At 36.5% G+C, this 25,588-nt stretch overlaps 1 protein-coding gene across 2 annotated transcripts in view; it reads left to right on the top strand.

Moving 5' to 3' along the window:
• CTDP1 (CTD phosphatase subunit 1) overlaps positions 1–25,588 on the top strand; it is a 93,336-nt gene that overhangs the window by 17,297 nt on the left and 50,451 nt on the right. For both annotated transcript variants that reach the window (XM_069853765.1, XM_069853766.1), the window contains exons 2-10: positions 27–110; positions 3,179–3,272; positions 4,661–4,789; positions 6,068–6,218; positions 12,060–12,150; positions 13,260–13,426; positions 14,979–16,064; positions 22,551–22,692; positions 24,877–25,107. In XM_069853765.1, coding sequence (XP_069709866.1) covers positions 27–110; positions 3,179–3,272; positions 4,661–4,789; positions 6,068–6,218; positions 12,060–12,150; positions 13,260–13,426; positions 14,979–16,064; positions 22,551–22,692; positions 24,877–25,107 — 2,175 coding nt within the window. The remainder of the gene's footprint in view (positions 1–26; positions 111–3,178; positions 3,273–4,660; positions 4,790–6,067; positions 6,219–12,059; positions 12,151–13,259; positions 13,427–14,978; positions 16,065–22,550; positions 22,693–24,876; positions 25,108–25,588) is intronic.

The following is a 25,588-nucleotide window of genomic DNA, read 5'->3' on the forward strand; positions in this document are numbered from 1 at the left end:
CCATGGAATTACTATATCTGTTTCAGGGGTATCTTGGTGAGACTGGAAGGATGCAGCCATCCCGTTGTTATGAAAGGCTTGTGTGCAGAATGTGGCCAGGACTTGATTCAGTAAGTATTTTCAGGTCTTTTTTTCCAGCTTTTTCTTGCTTGCGATTAAGAGTCCAAGATCCTCTTTCTCTCATTTATTTCTTTGCTTCTCAGTTCTGAGTGTTTGTAGTTGTGAATTGTACCTATAGGGGTAGCTGAAGTTGTAGATACTAGCAGGGAGGGTGAACAGTATTTGTATGGCCTGAGTAAGTCTAGTCAGTGTCCCTATAAGGCAGGTTGAGAGTGCGTTTCCTCTAACAGTTAAGTTTCAGCATCAAGCACTCTTCCACATTTGCTTTTAATTAAAAAAAAAACTATTGAGGTTGGCTCATGGAATTACTTAAAGTTTAGTGGACTGAATAAATTCTTGATCACATTATTAATAGTGTAATCATTTAATAAAGTATATTTCTTTACTGAAAAAGTGCTGATTATGGGCAGGAATCTGTTCCTTGTGGATAAAACCAACGCATGTAGAAGAAGGCAAGATCTGTGCCACTATTGCAAAGTGTCTTAATTTACTTTTGCTACTTGCACAAGGCACTTGTTTTGTCACCCTGAAGTTTTCATATACGTGCCTTCATTCTCCTTATGTCGTTGTAGTCAGATACATGGTTTAGAACTGTTTCCTTTTAGGAATTACAGAGATTCATAACTATGAATATGGGTGAATAAGATGCCATATGGGTACTTGAGTTACTGTTCACATTGCAACTTTATGACTTAATAACTGTGCATGCTGTCTTTCTGTGGAGATAAATGTAGAGTAACTTACTACCTTAGGCAGAAAATGTAGACAACAGACATATAGGCATAAATTCTCATCACAGTGTATTCTACTTTACTATCAATGTACTTATAACTGAGGCTGAAAGTTGTAAGATTTGTCAACAGTGACTGAATAAACCTGAGAGTTTTATCTGAGCGGGTGTAAATAGTTATGAGGTAATACCGGTCTCATCTATGTGATCTTGCTTCATTTATACTGTGAATGGGAGCTAGCTTGGCTCCAGTGCTTTCAGTTTAAGGCTTCAGAACAGTTTTCAATTATTTCATGAAATATTCTGCTGTGGAACTAAAGGAATTTAAAACTAGGCCAAAAAGAAAGCAAATTCAAAAGATGATTGTATTTCTCTTTTGCTCTGCCTCATTGCTAATACAGTTGGTTAAGAGAATGTTTTTTATGCTTATCAAATTACTAATTTAACAGCTGTTATTCAAAATGTACTCTGTAGTAGCAAGGAGATTAGAAATTAATGTTGCATGCTCATTTCACTTAGAAATAATTTGTTGTCTTGTTTTAAATTCACACTTGTTAGAAATTATTTTGTGAGCATTTTCCCATAAACCTGCACAAGTGGATATTGAAAATGTCATGCAATACATAGCCCAGTTAATAGTTGGATATAAGTATTAATGAAAAGTTGGTGGTTGATATTTTGTAAACAAATATTATTTGGCAAAACATACCTAACACAAAGTTAGGATAGTAGCAAATGTGGTTTTGCCTGCCCTGAATGCATACTTTATTTGCGGTTTGAATAGTCACATCTAAATGTTGCTATGCTATTATTATTTCATCAAAAATCTAGATAAATTCAGGATATATAGTGAATTCAGTTTTCTCAATTAATACTCCTCTAATTCAGATAATGTCCTCATTTTGTACAAAATGACTTATATGTCTGGAAAAGTGTGTTAGATCTGCTGAGCCTACATCAGAAGGCAATTCACAAGCATCTATGCTTTTCTTGCTTTAAGAAAAGCAAGTACAGCTAGTTCACTGCCAGCTAGTTGGGTGTTAATCAGTGGTCCATTCTTTCTGTTTAACATCTCTTATGCTCATTCAGCAAATGGTCTCAAAAGCAAGTTCATCTTTTTTAAAGGCTCATTTAAAATATCATTCAGTGTTATCTATAAGAGGTGTTCTGAATTCTTAAGCAAAGGATGTAAGATGCTAGAATGTGCAGTGTAAACTTTGTCTGGGTATCAGTGCTTCCAAACGCAACTGTACAGTGAAAGCATATCTTTCTGTACCTCAGCACAGCTCAGTAACATTTTTCCTGAAGAGCTTGCTTGTCATGAAGTGAAAACTGGGTGAAGTTTAACCCTGGCTGTATAGCTAATACCAAATTTTGTCCTTGGTAGGACGACAGGTACTTGGGAGAATTAAAAGGTGTGCATATGTTGCATAGGACAAAATTTGTATGGTAGTATTTTTAGTGTTGATGAACCATAAATAATGTCTTTGAAATTAGATATCAGAGTTCCCAAGGAAATGATCTGTGTAAGCTGGAAGCTAGTGGTACTGGTGCTCTGTGAGGTTACTCAAGTCAGTTTTCAAGCAATTTCATACTTGTGTGTGTAAACACACACACTCTTATATATGCGCATATGGGAGTACTATATGTATTATATTAACCTTTTTCTGTATATACCTACATCTGTGTCATGGATATGTATATGAGCAAGACTACTTTATGTGTATACACACTTACAAATACAGGCACACACACATAATACCTTGTTCTGTTTTTTTGCCAAAGGGGAAAGCATGTATGGAGTTTTTTTGGATGTTTTTCTTGAAGCAGCCACATGTAAGAGTCACTTTACTATGCGTAAAGAGTAACTTTGCCTATCCTTTGCTTAAGGATAAATTTGCTTAAATTTTTTTTCTTAGTCTGGTGTGGAGAAAAGTAAATAATTGCGTGCTGAATGATTGTAAAAGAAGGAAAGGAATAGTTTTAAACTTGAGTGGTTTGGTAGTTATGCTTCATTTATAAGTGTTTTCTAATGCCACTCAATACATAATGTCCATATGTTTTTTTTTAATGAAATAATTATATGGAGGTATAACTAATTTTAGAGACTTTTTGCACGGTTTTTATGGTGAGCTGCTTTGATCTTTGTATCCATTTTGTTCAGTAACTTGCTTTAACGAGAATTTGAAAGAGTATATTGGTCAAAATAGCTGTGTTCAATTGTGGGATTTTTGGTGTGACTAGTTTGATACTACAGATTTTAGGGTGTTCAACTTTTCATTAAACTATTAATCTGTCTTTTGATGCTTTTTTTCTCTGTGTGATTAGAATACGAAGCAAGAATGGAAAGCAGAATATGCCATTATCCACAGCAACTGTGTCTATGGTTCACAGTGTCCCAGAATTGAAAGTTAGTTCTGAGGTAACTACCATAATGCTTTCTTTACTCATACCTTTCACTGTAGCTCCACATTGAGAAGATTAATTATAGGAATTTCTTCAATGTTGTATATACTTCATACAGGAAGTTTGGCTTTCCTTTAAAAAGGAATTTGTTGATGAATATCAGTAGCCATGGGTTTTTCTGTTTAATGCAGAATGATTGTTATTAAGCTCTATAGTGCTTTTTTAGAGCTGTACACTGAAAAGATGGCAATTCTGTGACAACAGCCTGAAAATATATTACTTAAATGTTTTTGTCTCTAAGAATGAGTAGTTTGTGGAAAGTTCAGTTTCTGCTAGCTAAAATATATTCAAAGCCAGCACTGTCTTCGAACTCAAGCTTCACTCTTCACCTTGAAATTGGTCCCAATAGATGCAGTAAAGATAGTTTGTTTGAACTTACCTGTATGTTAAATTTCATAATTTTTTCAAATATTCCAGTCCTCTGAGTTATCAAAATATACCTGTTCATCCCTCAGTTAATTTAGAGAAAAAGACATGCTTATTTTGTAAACAAAGATTCTATTTATCTTCCTCACCAACCTGATCTTTTTTTACCTTTTTATGTTGCTGCTCACATTTTCTTTGTAACTCTTCAAAGAACACCAATGAGAAGAAATAATAAGCAATTGTAAGTGTCCTCATCATAAAGGAGCGTTTCAAAGGGCAATTTGTGCTTGGCTCCTGGTTCTTCATAATGTTCCACGTAACTTTGCTTTTAAGTTTAGCTATCTGATGGGTAATGCTGCAGCTTCTGATAAGAAGAGGTTAAGGTGAACACAGAGCTTAATGTGTTACGTTAAAAAATTGTAAGCATGCACAAGAAGAGTAAAACTCAGATTTGCTGGAGTAAAGTGCATATATATGTAAAGTATAAGGCCTTCAATATAAGTGCCCACACAGAACTATATAATCTAACTATTTACGTCTGAAGGCAAATATTAAACCTGGGTTGTCAGTTAAGTGTGTCACTAACAGCTTCAGTTTTATACTCAGCCCACTGTTGTCAGCCCAAAGTTTTCAGACTTGCCAATGAACTTGTCCTTTGTGTACCCAAAGGTGCTGCTATTTCCTCACAAAATTCTTGGCCTTAAATTAATTCAGTGGCCACTTATTTGCAACTTCTTGTGTAGAGTTTGTCAATATTAATTGTTACTGATGTCACAAAGATCTGTGAGTAGACTTTGGGAATATTTTTTCTGTAGAGAAATCACTGATAAAGCTGCCATTGCTGCATTTATGTTGAAACATCATTTCTTACACAGTCAGCTTGTAGCAGAACTTCTTCTCAAGTCTACAGTACATAAAAGACAGTACACCTAATTTATTTCTTCTAAGCTAAGCTTAGTTGTGAATATCTTGTTACAGCAGGCTGAGCAGCTAGGAAGAGAAGATCAGCAGCGACTACATCGAAATCGAAAACTGGTGCTCATGGTAGATTTGGACCAGACTCTGATCCATACTACAGAACAGCACTGCCAACAAATGTCTAATAAGGTTAGTATTTGGTGTTAACTTCCAAGCCAAAGTAACAACAGGAATATTTGTAACAATATTTAAATGATGACTCTTTAAGGAAACATTGTTAGGTAAAATTGTGGTTAGAAAATAACAGAAAATGAGAAACAAGTCTTCTGAAATATATTCCTTTTTTCTCTACATTTAAATTGACAGTTTTCTTTCTTCCATTGATGCTTTCCTGCACTTTTCCATTCTAGTCACTTTAAGCAAGAAGTTTCAGATAGCTTTTTTTTATAATCCTGCTTTTCTTGCTTTATACAAGCTGACTTTTTTTTTTTCCCCTCCAGTCTGAGGCAGGTATAGTGAATTACTACTGTTCAGTCCTGTGTGCTACCATGTCTGTCATTCCATTAATGTCTAATACTTTTTTCTTCCAGTTTCATTTTTGGAGGGGGAGTTTGGGTGTTGCTCTTTAATTTCTTCATGAAACACTTTTGAACTGATAGGGACTGGTGCTTGTAGTATTGCCAATTTGGAAACTTTAAAAGAAAAAGCACATTGTAATGTTTCTACAGTGTCTACTACAGGAGGATTCAAATTCAAGCTTTGGTATTGTGCAAACTGCAGTTGAGTCATTCCTCTTTCCTCTTGTCATTCTCCCTTGTCCAGTAGGTTTAGCATGTGTTCACACCTGCTAGCAAAAAACCAAGCTGTAAATATACTTTGCAATTAAGAGGAAAGGTAATGTTCTGCCTAAAGATTAGAAGACCTTATTTATTTGAAAGGCTTCATCTATATAAATGCATCTTTTTAAGAAAAACTGTTTTTAAAAGAACTTGAGATTTTTAACTGGAATCTGTTTGTAAACTTCCTTCCTGGTTTGCTATTTGATGGTATGTTTCTACAGACAATTTTTTTTCACCCAACAAAGTCTTTCTCTGAGCTCAGTATGTACTGGAGCTAACCTGAACAAAGTTCACTGAGTAGTACTGACTGGAGTGAGATACTGAACTTTCTGGGAAATTTACAAACTTGTTGTTTTCAGATTGGTTTGTCTTAAGTAAAGATTTGAGTGTAAGTTACCTCGATAATAAACTTTTCAGCAGTGCGACTTCCTTCTTAACTTGATGTTAGACTGCCTGACACAAAGCAAAAATGTGCTTTGGGTTTTATTCACCCACATAATCTTTGTAGCTGAAAATTGTTTTAGCCTCATCAGGCCAAATAAATGTAGTGGAAGTGATAGAAGAGAGCACTTCTGGAATGCTGGCGTTTGTTTAGTGTTTTGATAATGAAACATACTTTATCTTCCAGGGAATATTTCATTTTCAGTTAGGTCGAGGTGAGCCAATGTTGCATACTCGTTTGCGTCCTCATTGTAAGGAATTCCTGGAAAAAATTGCCAAGCTGTATGAATTACACGTTTTTACTTTTGGCAGCAGACTGTATGCACATACGATTGCAGGTGAGTTGTATGTTACATACTTATGTAATCAGCCTTCATACTCATAACTAGGTTTTTTTTCTGTGCATGTTTTCAAGTATTTGGCATTTGTTTTGTGCAAAACCACTTCTTATAAAGAGTCCTGCAGAATTCTTGACTTGTTTAGAAGGTAGTGCCTGTATGGCCTGTAACTGTAGAAATAATCCTTTTTTTTTTTTTTTTTTTCTTCCATCAGATGTGCTTTTTTTTGCTTCCCTGGTGGTTAGAGAATCAGATTGTGGCATGGCAACTAGTGCTTTCCTATTGAATTAAGTAAGAAATGATGCTGATGGGCTCTAAAAATGATCTGTGACATCACTTATAGAAATCTAAAGCAATAGTTCCATAAAAATGAAGAACATAAAATTATATTGTTCTGTGGGGAACACATCCCACCTGCTGTTTCCTTTCACCAGAGAAAGCTTGGCTGCTATAAATCAATTTACGTTGAGATGTACGATGTGCTTATTTGAGGAAGAGCACAGATCTAGCAGTGTTTTCACATACTCTTCTCAAGAGCTTAGAAATATTTTGCCCTAGTACCTGAAAACTTGCATTTAAATTATAGCAGTAGTTGTCTATCATATGGGTCATTGGCTGAAATGTTTTATTTTTTCCAACAAGTGCATAAGAAACCTACCAAGTTATGAAAGCATGTGGGTCAAATTCACATTAAGAGTGTGACCATGCGTTTAAACTGTGACACTGGCTTTCACCGCATTTTGAATGTTCCTTTACAGAATAGCATTTTCAGTCCAGGCTTTCCTTTAAGTCTGTAGGACCAAGACAATATAATAGTGTCTTATGTTTATTACTCTGCATGGCAAACCATCCTTGCTGCTGTTCCATGTCTCCTAGCTTTTTTTAGGTTGTCTTTTACATCTGCTTTTTTGTGTCATGTTGTCATGAGTGCCTTGAGCAACACTATCTCAGTGATCCCACTTCTTGGCAAGAAAGGAAGATTCCAAAAGAGTTAGAACAGTTTAGAAAAGAATTTTGTAATTAGACAATTATTTTGCTTATTAAATAAGTCGCAGAAGATGCTTGTGAAAACAAACATAAGAGACCTCTCTAATCAGAAAGTGATGCCAATTTGTAGTCTCCAACTATTCTCCTGGAAAGAACAGTTTCCCTTGAAAGAAAATTCGAGAGGCATGTTCCGTCCTGACCATCCATGTGAACATTTCTACATTACTCATTGTTTATTGCAGAGTTGTTTGAAGAATCTTCCTAAAGCTGTTCATTATGCATTGTATACTGCTAATGCATTAAGACTTTTGTACCCTGCTGTCCTTCTTAGAGTGTGTAGCAAAAAGGAAATGTTTTTCTTACATACTACATCTAAATGCTTGGTTGTAATTAAGTGGGTAAGCAATCTTCCTTGCTTGGATCTATGTGCTGAAACCTGCATTTAGCCTAGGGTCAGAAGGTGCATACCAAATAAGGTCATAAGACATATAGCAAATAGCATCCAGAGCTAAGTATGTGATTTGGCCCTGTGTTTGCTCACTTTAAGTGCTGAGCTAAAATTTTCATTACCCTGCAGTCCCCATGCTGGCACAAACTGGTACTTATTATGTGACAAGCCTCCTTGTGGGCATGATACTCTTATCTATTCCATCTGTTCCATAGAGGGAATAGCCACCAAATGAGCTTCCTGACGTCCCCAGATGGAGTTTTGCCTGAAGTTGTCTAACCTCTTCAAAAGCATTCAGACTACAAGCAGATTGCTTGTACAGCGATGATAGTTTCAGCTGAATTATGTTGATATGGATAAACAGTTGATATTAACCTTTGATCTAACATTATGCTTACCTATGTAACCAAGGTGGAGTAACGGAAATGTATAGCTGATACATACAGAGAACACTTGATGGCAGTATTGGTTAAATGATTTCTCGCAGAGTGCTGTCAGTTTGATATTTTACTGTTGCCTCCTTGATGTTACATAAAGAAGGGACTTGTAATAAAATGCCAAGAATCTTTTTCATAAGTAAAAAGTTGTTTTCTTAGGTTCTCCATACATGTCCTGTATTTCTTTGTGAAATCTGAACTCTTGAGCTGCTCCTTCCATGTCATGGAAGGCTTTTTCCTCGTTTTGCAAACAGATGACATCTCACCAGTCCTTTTCTCTCATCCCAGTTGACTCCTTTCACCTGTTAAGTGGGCTTAGCTGGTATTTGTAAACACCATCTATGCGTGCGGAAGTCGTTTGTCCTAAACTACTTCTTAGTTTGACAGATTTACAAAGTGGTATCTTGTGGTATTATGCAGATGAGGTTAGGGATTTTATAATCCTAGAGCATTGTATAATATTTCTCATCTATGTAATTATTTTTACCAGTTGTTCCTTATTTCTTTTCTACTCTGCATAAGAGAATTTGTTGTATTTAATGCCAAAGTCAGCTTATATGCTGGTTGTAAAAGTCAGTGCCACTGCGTTTTGAGTTTGGAAGCCACTGGGCAATGATAGTGCAATGTGAAATCACTCTTGATTTATAGTGAAATGTAGAAAGTAGGACTAAGCCGAGGGCATTCCTCTGTCTTTTTTTACAGCAAATATATTGCAGTATGTAGTTCAATAAATAATTGACAGTATGTGTGTATAATACACTGGTATGATAACCAGTGTCTGCAAGTCTCCAGTGCTATTGAAAGATTGGTTTAACAGCTCTTCCCAGGTTCTAAAGTAGGACCTGAGGTAGAACTAGAGGTGACCTAATTTTTCAGAAATTCAATTTTAGATTTCTTTTAAAAAAGGACTTATTAAAATTCCTGTTGGATCCTACTGTTATAATGCTTCTACTAGGAATCGTTATTTAATTCATTCTGTTTTTTTTTGAGACTTCCCCAGTATAGGTTGGTTACTTTTGAACATTGCATTATGTGATGGTTTTTAATATCATTTTAGAAGTCTTATTTACAAGTTTGCTTTTCAAAGAAAGCCTCTATGAGATCAGCTTCGTAAGACTATGTGCAAAGACCTAGCTTGAGGTACTGGAAAAAAACACTCCAGGGGAACAATCCCTGCTGGGTGAGTCTAGTGAATAGTCCCTTGTAATATGATAGTCAAAGGATAATGATGCTGTCCTCAGTTTGTTCAAGAAACTACTTAGAGGCATGCTTAGCACATTGTCTAATTTATAAAAATAAATGGAAGCTCAGTTTTGATTTGAAGCAGCACATCTTTATCTTCAATAGTTTTGACTTTACAAAAGGCTTTAATTTTTTTAAATATGCTTACAAAATGAGAAATTGATTGGCAGTTGTCCTTCTGCTGTGGTTTGTGTAAACTGATACTTCTCCAATTAAAACAAAAAAACATTAAACATTAGTTGTCAAGATCACTAAGGCAGGAAATGGTAACCATAACCACTTTTCAGGTTATGGTGGGAAATGAACAGGAGTAAATAAACGAAACAAAATTAGGAGTACATCTCAGGAACACTTTTGCTGTTCCTGTGTACTTGATGAGTTTATACAGAGACCTTTTCATTGGTCTGAAGTCAGAGAAATTTGCAACAGAGTATTCCTGCAGAAAAATGACATCATATAAATAGATACTTTTTTGGTGATCTCTGTTGACTTTTCTTAAAGAACGTGCCACCAATACTTTGGAAGTTATTCTACATGTGAAACCTGCAGCTTTATTGCTAAAGGTGTGTACTATCATAAAATTTTAAATCTTTCAGTATGTAGGTTGTGAAAAGATTTTCATTTTGAAGGTGATACAGTCTTTCATGAGGGCTTCCTCATTCTTTCTGTTACTGAAAGCAGTATAATTTTTTAAATAAAGTTAAATCTTAGTCTTTACATAGTTTTAGCTTGCTAAATAGGTCAGTGAATAGCCAATGTAGCCTTTTCAAAGAGTTAAGTATATCAACACACTATTGAAGAAAACAAATAATATATGACAAATGGCCAACAATGCTTCCTTAAAATGTGAAAACATCAGGATTATGTCTGTTATATTGATTGAATTGGCTAGGCAACATCCAAAAGACACCAAACAGTTTATGACATGGAAAGAATGTTTTAAAAGACCAGTGCTGTTTTCTGTATAGTAATTCAAGTTGCTTAGCTTTTGACAGCCTCAGCTCTCTTAAGAAGGGCTTTTATCTTTGCAGGTGCACCTCTGGTGGGCTGTATCCTCAGTGTATTTTTAGTCAATTATCATGAGGAAAAAAGTATTAATGTCTTTACCAAAGCGTGATTGAAAAGCTCCAGCACGCTACCTCATCTCTAATCCCTGGCAGCCTGGGTTTCTATATTTGGGCTTTCTTAGTTCAACTTCCCTTTTCTTACACTGTAAGCTAGACAACGCTAACTGAATGCCTTGTTGTGGTTTTGCCATCTAATCAGTGTGCTCCTGTCCAATTTAGTGTAGAGTCCCTGTGTATTCAGATTATTAGTAGAAGAGAATTTGTTTGGGGAGAACAGCAGCTTGTATGACAGTTTGTCAAAACATTTGTGTGTATGGCAATAAATCTTTGTAGCTAATTCTCTCAATTCATTATGCCTAGGTACTGCAAGGGTCTCACTACAGGGGATGATTCTACGGGTTTGCAGCAATTCTTAAGCATAGTCGGGTGAGTTAAGGTTAACTTCTGTCCTTAACTCGGAATTTTCTTGCTTTTATGGGTTTTAAGTTATTTCAATTGCGTATTAGTATTAAATACATACAGAATCAACTTTTCAGCAGTGATAATTGATTTTTTTTTTATATTATTTGTACCTTCTATTTTTTAAGACCAAATTTAACCTGCTTCTGAGAGCCAGGCTTCTAAAGAGTTGAACATGTGTTCTGTGAAAATCTCAAAGCTCTTTGAAAGAAAACTAAAGTTGATTCTTAGTCTGAGATCATTTTGACATCTAGTTCTGCCTGTAAGGTGGCCACCATTTAAAATAAAGTCAAACTTCAAAAAAAGTTTTCCCAGGTAACTATTGACTGCCTTGTGTTATTCAAAAGAATAATCACAAGTCTATGCTAACCTCAATGCATATTCAGTAAAATGAAAAATACAGATTAGCATGTAAAATGCCAGTTTGATTCTAAGCAATTTTGTGGATGTGATCTGCTCATGAAGCTGAACTTCACTGTTGGAGGCTAGGTACAGAAGCACATGCATGTGTCTGTACACCCAAATCACCATTTTCCTAAGTAATGCCATTTTATCTTTCTTTAAGATCAGCTAGCACAGCTTCTCCTGTTCTGTTTTTGGTTTCCTCTTTAAAAAAGAGTGCTGTCAGAAAAGTTACTGCAACTGGACCAAAATATATCTAGGAATCCCAGGATATGTTCACTATATGTAAACGCATTAAAGTATTTTAGAGGTACAACTTAAAACCTACAAATGCAAGAGCTCTGGCTGAAACTGTCCCTTGGCTTGACTATTTTGCTTAAGTATTGCAACACATTGCTGATTCTTGTGAGACTTCTACAGTGCCGAGGTATAATGAGCTAAGGAGAACGTTTAGCTTTAAAGAAACACCTGTAGAAAGATGTGTATGTTGCAAAAATTATGTGTATCTATTATCTACTGTATCTCTTTCAGCCTAATTTATTTGGCTGTCACAAATTTTTTATTTTGAGTTTTGTTGCTATTCTGAAAGAATTTTTAACTTTTTTTAAAATTAATCCCACTGCATTGGTTATAAATACTTGATCCACTATGCTTACCCTTTCCTCCATGTACTATCTCTTGCCTCAAAATTGTCTGTTAGTTTAACGGCTGTTGCATGTATTAAAACAGCTGAGTTATATAGAAGATAAGTAAGGAACAAACATCTTAATGTTAACTTTTTAATTTCGTCTTTCAAAAGGATTTTTGGACCCTGAAAAGAAGCTTTTTTCCCATCGGATATTGTCAAGGGATGAATGTATCGATCCGTTTTCTAAAACTGGGAATCTTAGGTATGTACGTGGGTCTTGGGCATTAAACAAAACAGGACAAGAAAGAGATGGAATATGCTGAATATAATTACTCCCTCTGTCCTTAATGTTTTTATAGTCCTTCCTTATCAGCCTCTTAAATATCAACACCATCTCAGTAAAACTGAGATGTTGGGTAGTGCAGCATTCCATCTACTCAAGGTGTTCTGTGGTACTATAACATTAAGAATGTTAATCAATAACATCATGTTTTCACTTATACTTTTTGTTCTTGTAATAGCTTCACCATGTTTCCGTTTCTTGTCTTGTGATCTTGTATAATGACTTTTATGTTGTGTTTTATTAATTAAACCATAATTGTCAGTTTGAGGTTAACTGACATTTTAATATCTAGTATTCTGGCTTGCAAATGTGCTGTTCATCTAGCAACTCCTTTTCTGCAGTGTTTCTTGAAGTTATAATAATCTGGAGCATTGAATTCGTATTCTAGTACAAATTCAGGTTCTGGTCTTTTTCAGAGTGTAAAGTCAAGAGCTTTTTCTAAAACATTTGTATATTTAATCTGCCTTTATGAAATGCTAAAGATAACTGCCCCCTCCCCATCTGACCGTAGCAAATGAGAAGCTTTTTTTCTTCTCTTGCTCTGTTTTCATATGCATGTATATATCTTAAGTAATCCATCTCCTCTGCGTAGGTGATACAAGTATTAGTACTTTTTGCTTCCTTTGTCTTAGATTGAATGAATCTACTCTTCAAAGACTTCTTGTGTCTTTCCTAGTTATATATTGATGGTATGTTGTCAGTGTGACGGTTGGCTCTGGGCTGTTCATCAACATCAACTGTGAAAACTAGACCAACTGTTGTAATGTTTTGTGCTTGCAAAGGCCTGTTTGTTTCTGCTTTTAGCCTTTGGGATAGAGAACTAAAAATAGCTGTTTCCTTTTCTGTTAACTTTAGTTTGAATGTTTTATTTTCAATTATGTGATTTTAATACTACTGATTTTTTTTAAGTTCGTATTTAAAGATGTCCTGCAGACATGCTTGTAATTGGAACATCAACAGAAACTACTTTAATTGATAGTATTAATTTCTAAAACTGGTTTAGTTTTATCAACTGTTTTGTCTCTTAGAGATCTCTTCCCATGTGGGGACTCCATGGTTTGCATCATCGATGACAGAGAGGATGTTTGGAAGTTTGCACCCAATTTGATAACTGTGAAGAAATATGTATACTTTCAGGGGATAGGAGATATTAACGCACCTCCTGGTTCAAGAGAAGTTCAAATGAAGAAGAAAGGTAATTATGTATTTTTTAAGCAACTCTACAACTTTTCATGTTTCACTTATTTCCACTTTGATTGATACGAGTCATTGTGGTGGTCTTATTTGTATTTCTGTTGAACTCAGATGAACAATCCTAGACTATTGTAGTGGACAGAGCTCTTCTGCGGCACAAATGCAAGTACCTTAGTAAAACTGGACTGTTCTTGTTGATAACTTTCCTTTTGGTGGCTGACCACAGCGGAAGTGGGATACTGGGGATAGCATTTTGGCTGTTATGGCTGGAGATTTGATTTGGCAAGACACCAGATTTTTCAGGAGCGCAGAGGAGGACAGTTTCTCCTTTTTCCATTTAGGTCCCCTTTCCTGCCCCATTTTGGAGCAATAGTTAATGAACTCTGGTCTTGACATATTGCTGTAAACAAATGTTTTGATCTCTGCTTACCTCCCTGCCTAAATCATGTTAATAAAGTTAGTGTGGGATTTTCAGCATCTACTGAATGTGATGTCCCAGCATTTGACATGAGAAGCTTATGTTTAGCAGGCTTAGCAGCATAATGCAAATAGTGGACCTGGAAGGGATACGCCACCATATTAGTATTAATTTGGAGGCAGAATGTGATTGGAAGGCAATGGCTGAGAACTGCAAGTTTTTCCAGTTTAGCCAAGGGGGATGCCTTAATTTTGTGTGACATCACTCTTGTTGAGCTGGAGTTGTCCAATATGGAAGGGATAACAAGGTCACTGTGACATGAGACATCTATACTTGACTGCAGGACAGGAACAGGCACACAGGAGACAAAGTAGAGTGAACTCATCCAGTGTTGCTGTTGACTGTCTGTGTGCAAATTTTCTGGATGTTTGGAGTTTTTCTCTCCAGTCTTCTGAAGACACACCCTATAGCTGTCTTTCTGTGTCTGTCTGTTAGCCTTTACTTGTGTTCCAGCATTCTCAAATGGACCTTGAGCAGCAATTTTGTATTGCTAAAACATGTATATCTTTTTCAACTATTAAAATGCAGATGTTTCGGTTATGAAAAATGGGAAATACATGAAAGCAATGGAAGTTTATAAAGGAAGGTCTTGTTGTTACGGTTCTGGATTGGAGCTTTCTGAAGTGAATTCAGCCCTATGCTTTGGGGTTTTTCTGTGCATGAGTTACAGTGCCCTGAGATGTGATGGTAAAACTCATGCTACAAGGCAAATCTTTTAATTTTATGGTTGGACTCGATGTTCCGGTGGGTCTCTTCCAACCTGGTTATTCTACGATTCTAACGTTTGCATAGCTATCAAAAAATTACTTATGACCTATGTGATTTTAAAAAACAACTGTTTATGCAGCTCCTTTACAAAACTGAAGTTTGTTAGATTTGGCAGTTCTTTATAGTAATCATTAACAACTCAAGTATCTTAACTTTGAAAAGCCTAAGTGTCGTTCTTAAACAAAATGAAGTATAACTGCATATGTGAAATGTGTTGTTAAGGAAAAAAAATTAAATGTTGATTGAGCTTTAAAAAAATTCTGAGAAAATATGCATATATTCTATTTCTTTCCTTCCTGTGTCTTAGTAAACCATTCTACAAAACCAGAGGCACCGGATTCAACAGTGACATCAGCAAAAGATGCTGAAGAAATAAAGAATGTTACTTGTGTAGAAGAGCAAACTAATGGTCTCAGGAGAGCTACAAAGGACACTTGCACTGCAAATAGAAGTACTTCTGTAAGCAGTGAGACATCTGGCTGGAATATTAACTCTCAAAGTAAAGTTAATGCCCAGGACTCCTTAAATGATAGCACTGAACAAAAAAAGGACAGTGAGGTTGCTAATGATATGACAAATACAAAAGAATCTCATGTGTTTTCAGAACAAGTTCATAGAACAGTGGTAGAGAAGCAACAAACCCAAGATAAGTCAACAAATGAATTGGACTTTGAACTGTCTAGTGACAGTGAAAGTGATGGTGGATTGGATACCAGAAAGTCATCCATTTCTGTATCTGATAGTGAGAACGAGGAACAGAGAAGTGGGAAGAAATCCAAACAACCTCTGCAAGATGAAAATTTGCAGAAGGGGGGTTGCACTGATGTGAGTGACAAAATGGATGGTCTGGTGAACCATTCTGGGGACATGGGGTCACTACCTAGTGAAAATATTCATGACAAAACTGATCTTGAAGGACAAGAAGAAAGTGAACAGGAAAGTCTTTGTGATTTAGGAAGTGGATGTGCAGACAAGAAAGAAGCTGAAACAGAGTCTCAGAATAGTGAACAATCTGGAATTACAATGGGTGAGTCCTTAGACCAGAGTATGGAAGAAGAGGAGGAGGAAGATGATACAGATGACGATGACCATTTAATATACCTGGAAGAGATCCTTGTGCGGGTTCACACTGATTATTACACGAAGTATGATAAATACCTGAACAAAGAGACTGAGGAAATTCCAGACATCAGAAAAATAGTACCAGAGCTGAAAAGTAAAGTGTTGGCAGATGTAACCATAATATTTAGCGGGCTCTACCCAACAAACTTCCCCATTGAGAAAACACGGGAACACTATCACGCAACAGCACTTGGAGCTAAAATTGTGAAGAATCTAGTACTGAGTGCTGATGATCCTGACAAAGCAACGCATCTCATTGCAGCAAGGACAGGTAGGTAAATAAGACTTGAGTTTTCCATCCGCTTTCCTCCCTTTTACAATTCATTCTTGCCTTGAGATGTTTTTCATATAACCTGAAGGCTTTCGGAATGGAGAGCTTGAGAGGAGTTGTATGTTAATATAGGTCACAGAATCACGGAATGACCCGAGTTGGAAGGATCTTAAAAGTGCCATCAAGTCCAACTCCTTTCCCTGCACAGGACATCCCAAACATTCACAGCGTGTGTCTGAGGGCATTGTCCAAATCCTTCTGGAATATTGTTAGATTTGGCACCATGGCTACTTTTGTGGGGAGCGTGTTCCACTGTTCTGCCACCCTCTGAGTGAAGAACCTTTTTCTCATGTCCACCTTAAACCTTCCTAGCACATTTTCCTGTCATTCCCTCCAGTCTTATCTTTGGTCACCAGAAAGAAGAGATCAGTGCCTATTCCTCCTCCTTCCCTAGTGAGCAAGCAGTAAACTGTGATGAGGTCGACGCTCAGTCTCCTTCAGGCTGAACAGACCAAGTGACTTCAGCTGCTCCTTGTACGACTTCCCCTGCTTGACCCTTCGCCACTTTGTGGCCTCCTCCGGGCACACTCCAGCAGCTTGCTATCCTTTTCATACTGCCGCACCCAAAACTGCAGACAATAGCCAAAATGGGGCCACACCAGTGCAGAGTAGAGCAGAATAATCTCCTCCCTTGACCAGCTAGCAGTGATGTGCTGGGTGCACCCCAGGACACAGTTGTTCCCTTTGTCTGCCAGAGCACACTGGCTCATGTTCAACTTGTGCCAACTAGAGCCCTCAGATCTTTCTGCAGAGCTGCTCTACAGCATCTCTCCAGTCTGTATATGTATCCAAGGTTGCCATGTCCTAGGTGCAAAACCTGACACTTGCCCTTGTTAAACTTAATGTCATTGGCAAATGCCCAGCTCTCCAATTTGTCTAGATCCCTCTGTGGGACCTCTTTGCCCTCAAGACAAAGAGGAGCTGTCACCAGCTCCCCTGAGTTGTCATCAGCGAACTCTGTTAGTAAGACTTTTTGAGTCCTGCATCCAGGTCATTTATGAAGACATTGAAGAGTATTGGTCCTAAGATGGATCCCTGCATAGATAATAGTAGACATAAGCTATAATAGACGTAGATAATAATAGACATAAGCATGTCCTTGTGTTCTACTTTTATAAGCAAATTATTCACTTCCTGCACAGTCTTAGTGAATTATCCATGAATGTAGGTTTTTATTTTAAAAAAATTAGTTTTAGGTTTTGATTCCACTAATACGCTTTTACAGTATTTGAATCAAATTTATTAACACAGTTAAAATAAATTTTCAGTTTCTTTTAAAAAAAATTTGGTTCATATTTTTCAGACTTCTTGTCAAATCCTAGATTCTCCTACAAAATAGTCATGTAATGTTAGTATTGCACTTGGCACTTAAAATATATTCAAATATTGCCTGCTAATTAGAACAAGAAATGACAAGAACAGTATTCCTGAATTGCTGGGGTGAAAAACCTATGTCTATCTGTAGAAGCTGACTCCTATGTCTAGTAAGAAAAGAATTGCACTAATTCTAAAGGAGGTAACTTGGCACTCTTTTGGCTAATGAGCAAGACTGTTGTCATCTTTCATCATCACTTAGTAATTATTTCTGTATTAATAGTAATGAAATATAGGTATGTAGAGTGGAAAAAAAAACCCCTGTATTCTTTAATAACCCTTTATTGTACGTTCTTGTGGGTTTCGTTTTCTGATGTGGTTTTGGTTTTTCAACTGAAGAATGTTTTCTTACCTCTGGTTATATGCGAGTAGTTATGCTGCATCCTAATTTCATGAGAGAAATGGAAGTTTAATCAGAGACTTTAAGGATGTAAATTGTCCTGTCATAGCTGGATTTGTGATAATTCAACTGTCAATGTGATTTTCATACTGTAAATTCTGCAAGTCTCTATTACAGTTGTTAAACCATACACATTGCATCTCTGGCTCCTGTGGCAAACATCTGAAACCCTGCCTGATGTCTAATTGCTGGTAAAAGGGCAAAACAAAATCGCGTCTCTTCTTGAGTATTATTCAGAAATCAGTTACTTGAGACCAGACAATGTTGTTCCTATCTTTTTTCCTTTCTTTCTCTTAACACGGTTCTGGAAAAGTAATTTTAAAAAAATTACACGTGAGTTTGGTATTTCTGGATGACACCACTAACAATGGCAGACTTGGGACTCAGGCAAGCAAGTTAAGTTGTGTTTACTTTGCATTAGCTGAGCTGTAGTGTATGTTATGTGCTTAATTTGCGACACTGGTGGGCGTAAATACTGTTAGCTTTTGAGTTTTGAAGAGAGGAAGAATTTGTCAGGGTAAACAACAAGGGAAGAAGTCAGTGGGAAACAGAGTATGCCGTAAGTCTTGGAGGGATGGTTTTTCCACCTGCAAAGTGACCACATCATAGCTGTTCATTCCATACACCAAGCTATGAATACTGTTTCAGATTGTATTTACGGCATTCTCGCCAGCCTATTGCAGTAAACAATTTAAAATTATTTTATTCTTTGTATACCCTTGTCTCTTTCCCTGCAGATAGGCAGCTTGGTTCTCTACAGACACAGATATCTGAATTCTGAAAATAAATGGATTTGTTCTTGGAGAAAATTAGGGTGTTTTTTTCATTATATTGGGAGGAAAATACTATCTACCTGAATTACTATAAAACACAAGGTTGTTTATCATCTAGTCTGCTTTTATAGATCTAAGTGAGAAAAGGCTACTATATGGTCCTTTCCATTTATTTCTTAGCCTGTCCTATGACTCAATGCAAGGTCTTCATCAGACATAGCTATAATGTGTCCACAAGTATTTTTTTTCAGAATAATATTTTCAGAGGCTGTCTCTTTAAAAAAATCCAGTTAAGCACTGCCCTAAACTTGGGCATTGGCCTGGTAAGTCTGTTGCTTTTGCTAGCGAAGCACTGTGTTTTGTTAAAGCTGAACTGTGGACATAGTCTCCCAACAGCACTTCTATCACCATTTCATGATTGCTTAATTCTTATAGGACAAAACACTGAGGGCTGTATGACTTGTCTTAGGTTAATGTTATTGAAGAGCTTCAGGGTTTGATCATAAATCGAGATTTTACATCTCTTCTAGACCATTTTTATGCATAACTTTCAGTGATCAGAGTTTCAGAGCAACATCAGGCAACCTGCTTGCAAGCTGCCATAAGGATATGTTGACTTTCTGTGTTGGAATCGGTGTGTTTTGAGAGTGACTCAGGTCTCGTGTAACGTCACAGATTTAATGAGATGGAGTGGTTTTATGGTTTTGTTCAGGTTCACTCAGATGAAGTCCAAAAGGAGCAGCAATACCTTTTCTTGAGCAAATGGATGTACTGCAGCATCAGATTAGCTTTTCTTCAGGGTATTATAAGCATGGTTTATCTATCCAGTAGCACCAGCAACTCCAGTTCTACTAATGAAATAACATGCTCTTGTATGTTGTATTTTATAAGCTCCAGAGCTATGTGTGGGACAGTATTGCTAGTCATGTCTGATAGCTGATTCAGTATTTAAGACTAGGCAGAAGTACCTAAACTTCCACTGGACTTATTGCTCTTGTTGCTTTTTGCCCTGAAACTCCTCTGCTTTTGAACCTGATTTCAGCATCATTTTTACAAAAGCTCTGTCTTACCTCTTTGTTCTTATTATGTTCTCTATTCTCAAAAGAAAGCATTTTCTAAGCCAGTTCTTTCACTTTTTTGCTGTTCTCCCGCCACCCCAGATATCTTTATTTGATTCTCGTTCAGGATCTCTGCTTTCTGTCCTCTGAAATATATCCTGTGTACAAATTAAATATAGTTTCATACTTAGCTATTTCTAACCACAGATATTTCCCTCCAAGCTTATATAAATAATATCAACTCTCGTGAAAGCTCCCTCTGGCACTGTAAACTGGCTCATTTCCAGCAATTGTTGTTTCAAATTGTTCTGGGTGGTTGATGACTTGTAACTGATGCTTAATTGGAAAACAAATTTCTTATATCAAGAATTCTGGGTGCACTGACCTCCTGTCATAGTTTTGCTTTTCAGCCATTTAAAACCTATTGAAGAGAAAAGGTTTGCCAGGATTAACATGGTTGGAGTTCTAAAATTGTTTTCATGGAGTTTTTTGGACAGTGGTTTTATTTTTATTTCATGGCAAAAATTAAAATATGGCATTTCTAAATAATTTGTGGTTTGGAGAGGGCTTTAAGTATTCATCTTTGTGTTTATCTTGGATTCTTAAATTAACACTTTTTCATTACTAGTGTGCAGAAAAGCTTTACATTTGCTGTGTGGCTCTTAAATTCTGAACTGTGGAATTGCTTGCATTTGCTGCTGAAAGTAGAAGAAATGTAATTATGCACAGAACATTGTTTTTATTCATTTAAATCCAAGAAAAGAAATACTTGTATCTAAAGATGGATGAAAAGGTAGCCCTAGTCCTGTATTTTATTGGGTTTGTGGGAAGAAAAGTAGGGAAACAGAAGCTTTCAGCACGTTGGTAAAAGACGGTGATCTTCTGCCCCATCTGTTTATTTAGTCTTTTAAATTTACAGAAGCCTACAAACTGAACTGTCTAACTAGTTAGGTCAGTCCTCAAGTGCATTTTCATCTACTCCAGTAGATTCTAGTTCAGGTTGTACATGGGCTCTTAGGTATTTACTAGTAACTATTTGCTCTTATCTTCAAATGATTTGGAGAAGTGTCAGTACTTAAAGACTTTCAAGTCAAGGTTTAATTCAGTATCAAGGTTTAACTAAAACCAGTAAAGTCATGCTGTCAAATGACTGTCATGCAGGTAAAATGCCAGAGAGCTATGGTTGAAACCATCAAATTGATTTACTGTTCTTGTTTCCTTGTCAGAATTGTTCTGGAATTTTGGTTTTTTTTTTCCTGATGGTTTCATTCCTGAAAGTATGTATGTGAAGGGACACAGGCTCATAAATTCTATCTTTGCATAAATTTATAAAAAAATTAAAAAGCATACTTAGAATATTTTTTCATTGTTAGTTAAAAAGGTAAACTAGACTGGAGTATTGTTTTTTTCATATAAACATCTACAGGAAGAAACGCCGGGACCTTTGTGCAGAATCAATGGATTTCAACAGGAGTGGGTAGTTATCTAGTAAAGAAGATATCTTCTTTACCTCCAGTTCTGAGAGCTCTGCTCTGAACCCAGAGGAGAGGACCAAGTTATTAATTAAGCTGCCTTTTAGTTCTTGATCATTTCCTTTTGGTTTGCATTTCTAAAGAAAAAAGTGTAGTGCAATATTAAATGGTTTTAGATGTCTTTACACTAAGACAGAACATGGACAGATGTTTGGGTTTAAGCATTTTGTGTAAATAAGATGAAACACTATATATTAAGGGGATATGACAAAAGGGAAGAGTGATGGCTTTCAGCTATGAGACAGACCATCTCATTGATGAGAGTTCCTTTATCATGTTCCGTCTACACTGGTATTTGTGCAGTGTGAAAATACCATGTGTTAAGTGTCAAGCATAGATATAAAGGGTCAGAATCCTTGGGGGTTTTTCTCTACTTGCATATGTATTTAATGATTTTTTTTGTAGATTAGATAATGTGTTGTCTCCATGAGTTCAGGTCCTCCATAGTTCTCTTTGATAAATACTGAAACAAGTACCATGAGTAGTAAAAGTAGCCTTTCCAATCAATTAGAACTACATTTTTTTTTTTATCATTTTGACAGTTAACAGGCTACGCCTTAAGGGTAATTTCAACCTTTGTTTTATTCACTTCCTTTTGTTTACTGTTTCTAATGCTTCTTCACAAAGATTCATAGCAAACTCTGAATTTCTCCTGCACTGGCTTCTTCAGATGGAAGAATTTGAGATTGCCTGTTATTTGCATGCTGCGTTGTTGGTGGTTTCATGTGGATTTCATGTTAGCCTGCCACGTTTAACTTGCATTCCTTATTTGCCTTTGACATAAAATAGTTTGTCTGCTTTGTCTCTGCTTCTGGCAAACAGAGGTTGAATGGGTGGCTGGCTATTAAAAGGTAGCATACTGTGTATACAGGGCACCACATGTAAGAAAGCTGGTATGGTAAGTTAGTGTTAGGCTTTAAAGGCATTGAAGAGATGCTGCTGCGTAGACTCTGACAAATAGAAATGAAGGAGATGAAATAAAAAAAGTGCATTTGTATTGTTTAGTTCATGTGGAGATGTAGAGGTTTTCCGTATGGACTAATTTTAGTGCAATACTTAAACGGTGCCAGTGCTTTGGGAAGTTACAAGTACCTTCATGCAGCTTAAGCCTGAGGTTAGTGTGTCTTATCTGGAGTCTCACTTCTATCGGTTGTGATTGTTGGATTGGGGAGGGGCGTGTGGTTTTTCTCTAAGTTTGATCACAAAATGTTTTTCTAAAACCGATGTGTACTTAAAAACTGTCTTCTGTATTTCTGGGAAAACTAATGTTGTTTTTGACTTCATAATAGGCACAGAAAAAGTACGACAAGCTCAGGACTGCAAGGACCTCCATGTTGTAAACCCTGATTGGCTGTGGAGCTGCCTGGAGCGTTGGGATAAGGTTGAGGAGCAGCTCTTTCCCTTGAAGGATGACTACATCAAAACACATAGGTAAGTGGGAATTTTGGGGGCAGAAGGGACCATGGAAATAGATTATTCACAAAATTACACTAATGTTTTAAAGCAGCAGAATCGGGAGAAAGCTGTGGTACTGGTAGTTTATTTGGCAGTTGTCATTGTTAGCTGGTGTAGTTGACCTTGTCAGTTCATCCACAGACTGACATGGGGAATGCCGCCAAGGCACAGGATCATTCATTCTGCCTAACAAAGAAAAAAACTATGCACTCCCACATCATGAAATGCTGGTCAAGTGTGACATTTTTTTCCTTAGACTTAGTAGTGAGGAGGAAGACAAATAGAAAAATACAGCAGGAAAATCTAAGAGGGATTGGAAGGCATGAAGGTAGAAGCGAAAACTGGAAGAAAGGAAGTAGTGACAGGAGGTTTTGGGATGGCAAGAAAAAATGTTAAAGGAGAAGGGGTTAAAAATGAGTGCACTGAGATGACAGCAAAAAGTAGGAACAGACAAGACTTTATAAACACAGAGGTAGTCAGGGAGCTTTTAAGAACAGTTCCATTCAGGAAGGTGCCATGGCTGAAATAATTAATGGCAAGATACTGTAGAACTAGCTTCTGCTTTTTGGCTAGTTAGCTATTCTGATGGACTTACATTAATAGTGTCTCATGAGCCTAATGGAGGACCTTCCCTTCTATGTTTAGACAGGAAAAGGCATAGCCTGTTGGGGTTTCTGTATTAAACTGGTACTGATGTGATTGAGTAGGCTAGAGATTTGCTTTCTGCTTGGAAGATGCCAGCTCTGAGGGCAGAGTGTGCATGTGTAAGTCCTCATATACTCCAAAAATAACAAAAGTAGAAATGTCTGGAAGTGAGGGTACTTACCAAATAGGAAACTAGGTAGAGACCCAGGATCTCTAAAACTTAGGAAAGAGATGTAGCCTACTTACAGCTTGACTGGAATGTCTTGGTTTTAAAAAGTGCTATCAGGTTTTTTTTTAATGAAGCTTTGAAATATTTGTGTGGGAGGTTTAACTTGTCTAGTGGCCTAACACTACCAGATTGTTAGTAGAAGTTTGGACAGTGTCTTGTAAGCATCATTTTTTCATGCCTAGGTGAATTAACAAGCCTTTGTACTTAACTTACCCTACCATTTTATTGAAACATGATAGTTTTTCCTGCTTATGTTTCAAATACAATGTACCTTAACTTCATAATTTCACTCACGCCTCCTCCTCAGATTTCAGTCAGTAAGACCATCTATCTTAATGCAAATACTACTATTAACCAAGCACATGGAACTTTTTTGAAAATATTTTCTCCTTAATTAACCTGTTTGAAATAGTGGTTACAGGTCCAAAGCACTTGTGAACTAGTTGAGGTATGAACTCTGATAAAATATTTGCATAGAAAATGAGCTTAAGAATAGTGAAAAAGACTAAGTAAACTTGGAATCAATTGACCTTAAGTGTTGATGCAACAAGATTACTTCAGAAAAGTCCATGAAAGCATATGAGGAAAAACCTCCAGTTTTGTGGTACTTCTAGTATTTGTTACAATATAATTTATTTTTTCTATTACCTCAGTTTCATGGTGCATAACATGCTGATTCATTTGAATAATCCTTTTTATAAAGTTATTCAGTTTACTTCCTTTTTTCCTTTTTGTAGCACTTCATCATAATTGGATAGTATGCCACAATGGTCATTCCTGTAGACTGATCTCTGAATGTTTCTGCTGACACTGCTAAAATTGTTTTAAAATGCAGCAAGGGTGATCATATGTTGCTTATTATTTTAACAAATGAGTTTGGATGACTTGCAAATTAATACCATGTGTTTATTTTCTCTCAAAGCCAATGTGGGGAGCAAATAGTGAGATCTGATACAATAGCGTGCTTTTCTCTGTTGCATATATGCAAATTAGTTGTTGTGCAGTTATTACTATGTGGAAGGAGTTTCAGTAACTTTATATGCTAAGAGCATTTTTAAGGCACTTTTAATAATCTTGCAGCAATATGACATTGTGTCTTTGCATTTTGCTGTTTTAAATTCAGTGAAACTTTAATGGGGATGAGGAGATGAAATGTTTCTTCAGAAATGTTTCGAACATTTCTCCCCCTCCCTTTTCCTTTAGAAAAAAGGAGTACTCATTTTTCTAAAATTCTGGTTACATCATTTAAATTTCTAAAGGAATTTTTTCTAAACTTCATCCAACAGAGAGAACAGCCCTGCCACGTTTCCTGATACACACAGCACATTTCAGACAGCTCTGTTTCATCCAACACCTATCCATCCAAAGTCTCAACCTGGTCCTGAAGTTCGACTTTATGACCCTAACACTGGAAAACTAATCAGGAAACGTACTCACAACTCCAACCAGTCAACGTACATCCAGTCTTCGTCTTCTCCCATTGTCTTACCAGGCCACGGTGAACACTCATCCTTCAGGTACCTAAAGCATAGCTAAGAGTCTCTTCAACTATATTTTCAGATGCTGTAGTAAATTTAACTGTTATTAACTTTGCATTTGGTCAGGTTGTCATCTTTGCTGTAGTTATTTTGTTTACTTTAAAAAAGCAGAGGAAATTAGTGAAAGTGAATAGTCAGCCAAAGTGAAATCAGGATGCTAGAATTCCAGATGCATTTTTTGCCTCACCTAATGTGTGACTGGAAATCTGTAAACAAATAAATGCAGTATGTAGTCTGTGCAGTCTAAAGAATATTAATCATCTCTGAACATAGGTAGCCTTATTTTTTTTAACTTGTGTTTTTTTCCTCTTCACCTAGTTCCTTCAGATGGGGCATTAGCTTTGTGTTTTGTTTTGAGGAATATCAGAAGTGGTAGAAAAGGGGTGTAACTAACTGAGTATTATTAAATAAGGCTATATGACTGAGTGCTAGTTAATAATCCTTAGATCACTAAATTAAG

The sequence above is a fragment of the Phaenicophaeus curvirostris genome, chromosome 3 (genome assembly GCF_032191515.1).
Source record: "Phaenicophaeus curvirostris isolate KB17595 chromosome 3, BPBGC_Pcur_1.0, whole genome shotgun sequence".
Lineage (NCBI taxonomy): Eukaryota > Metazoa > Chordata > Aves > Cuculiformes > Cuculidae > Phaenicophaeus > Phaenicophaeus curvirostris.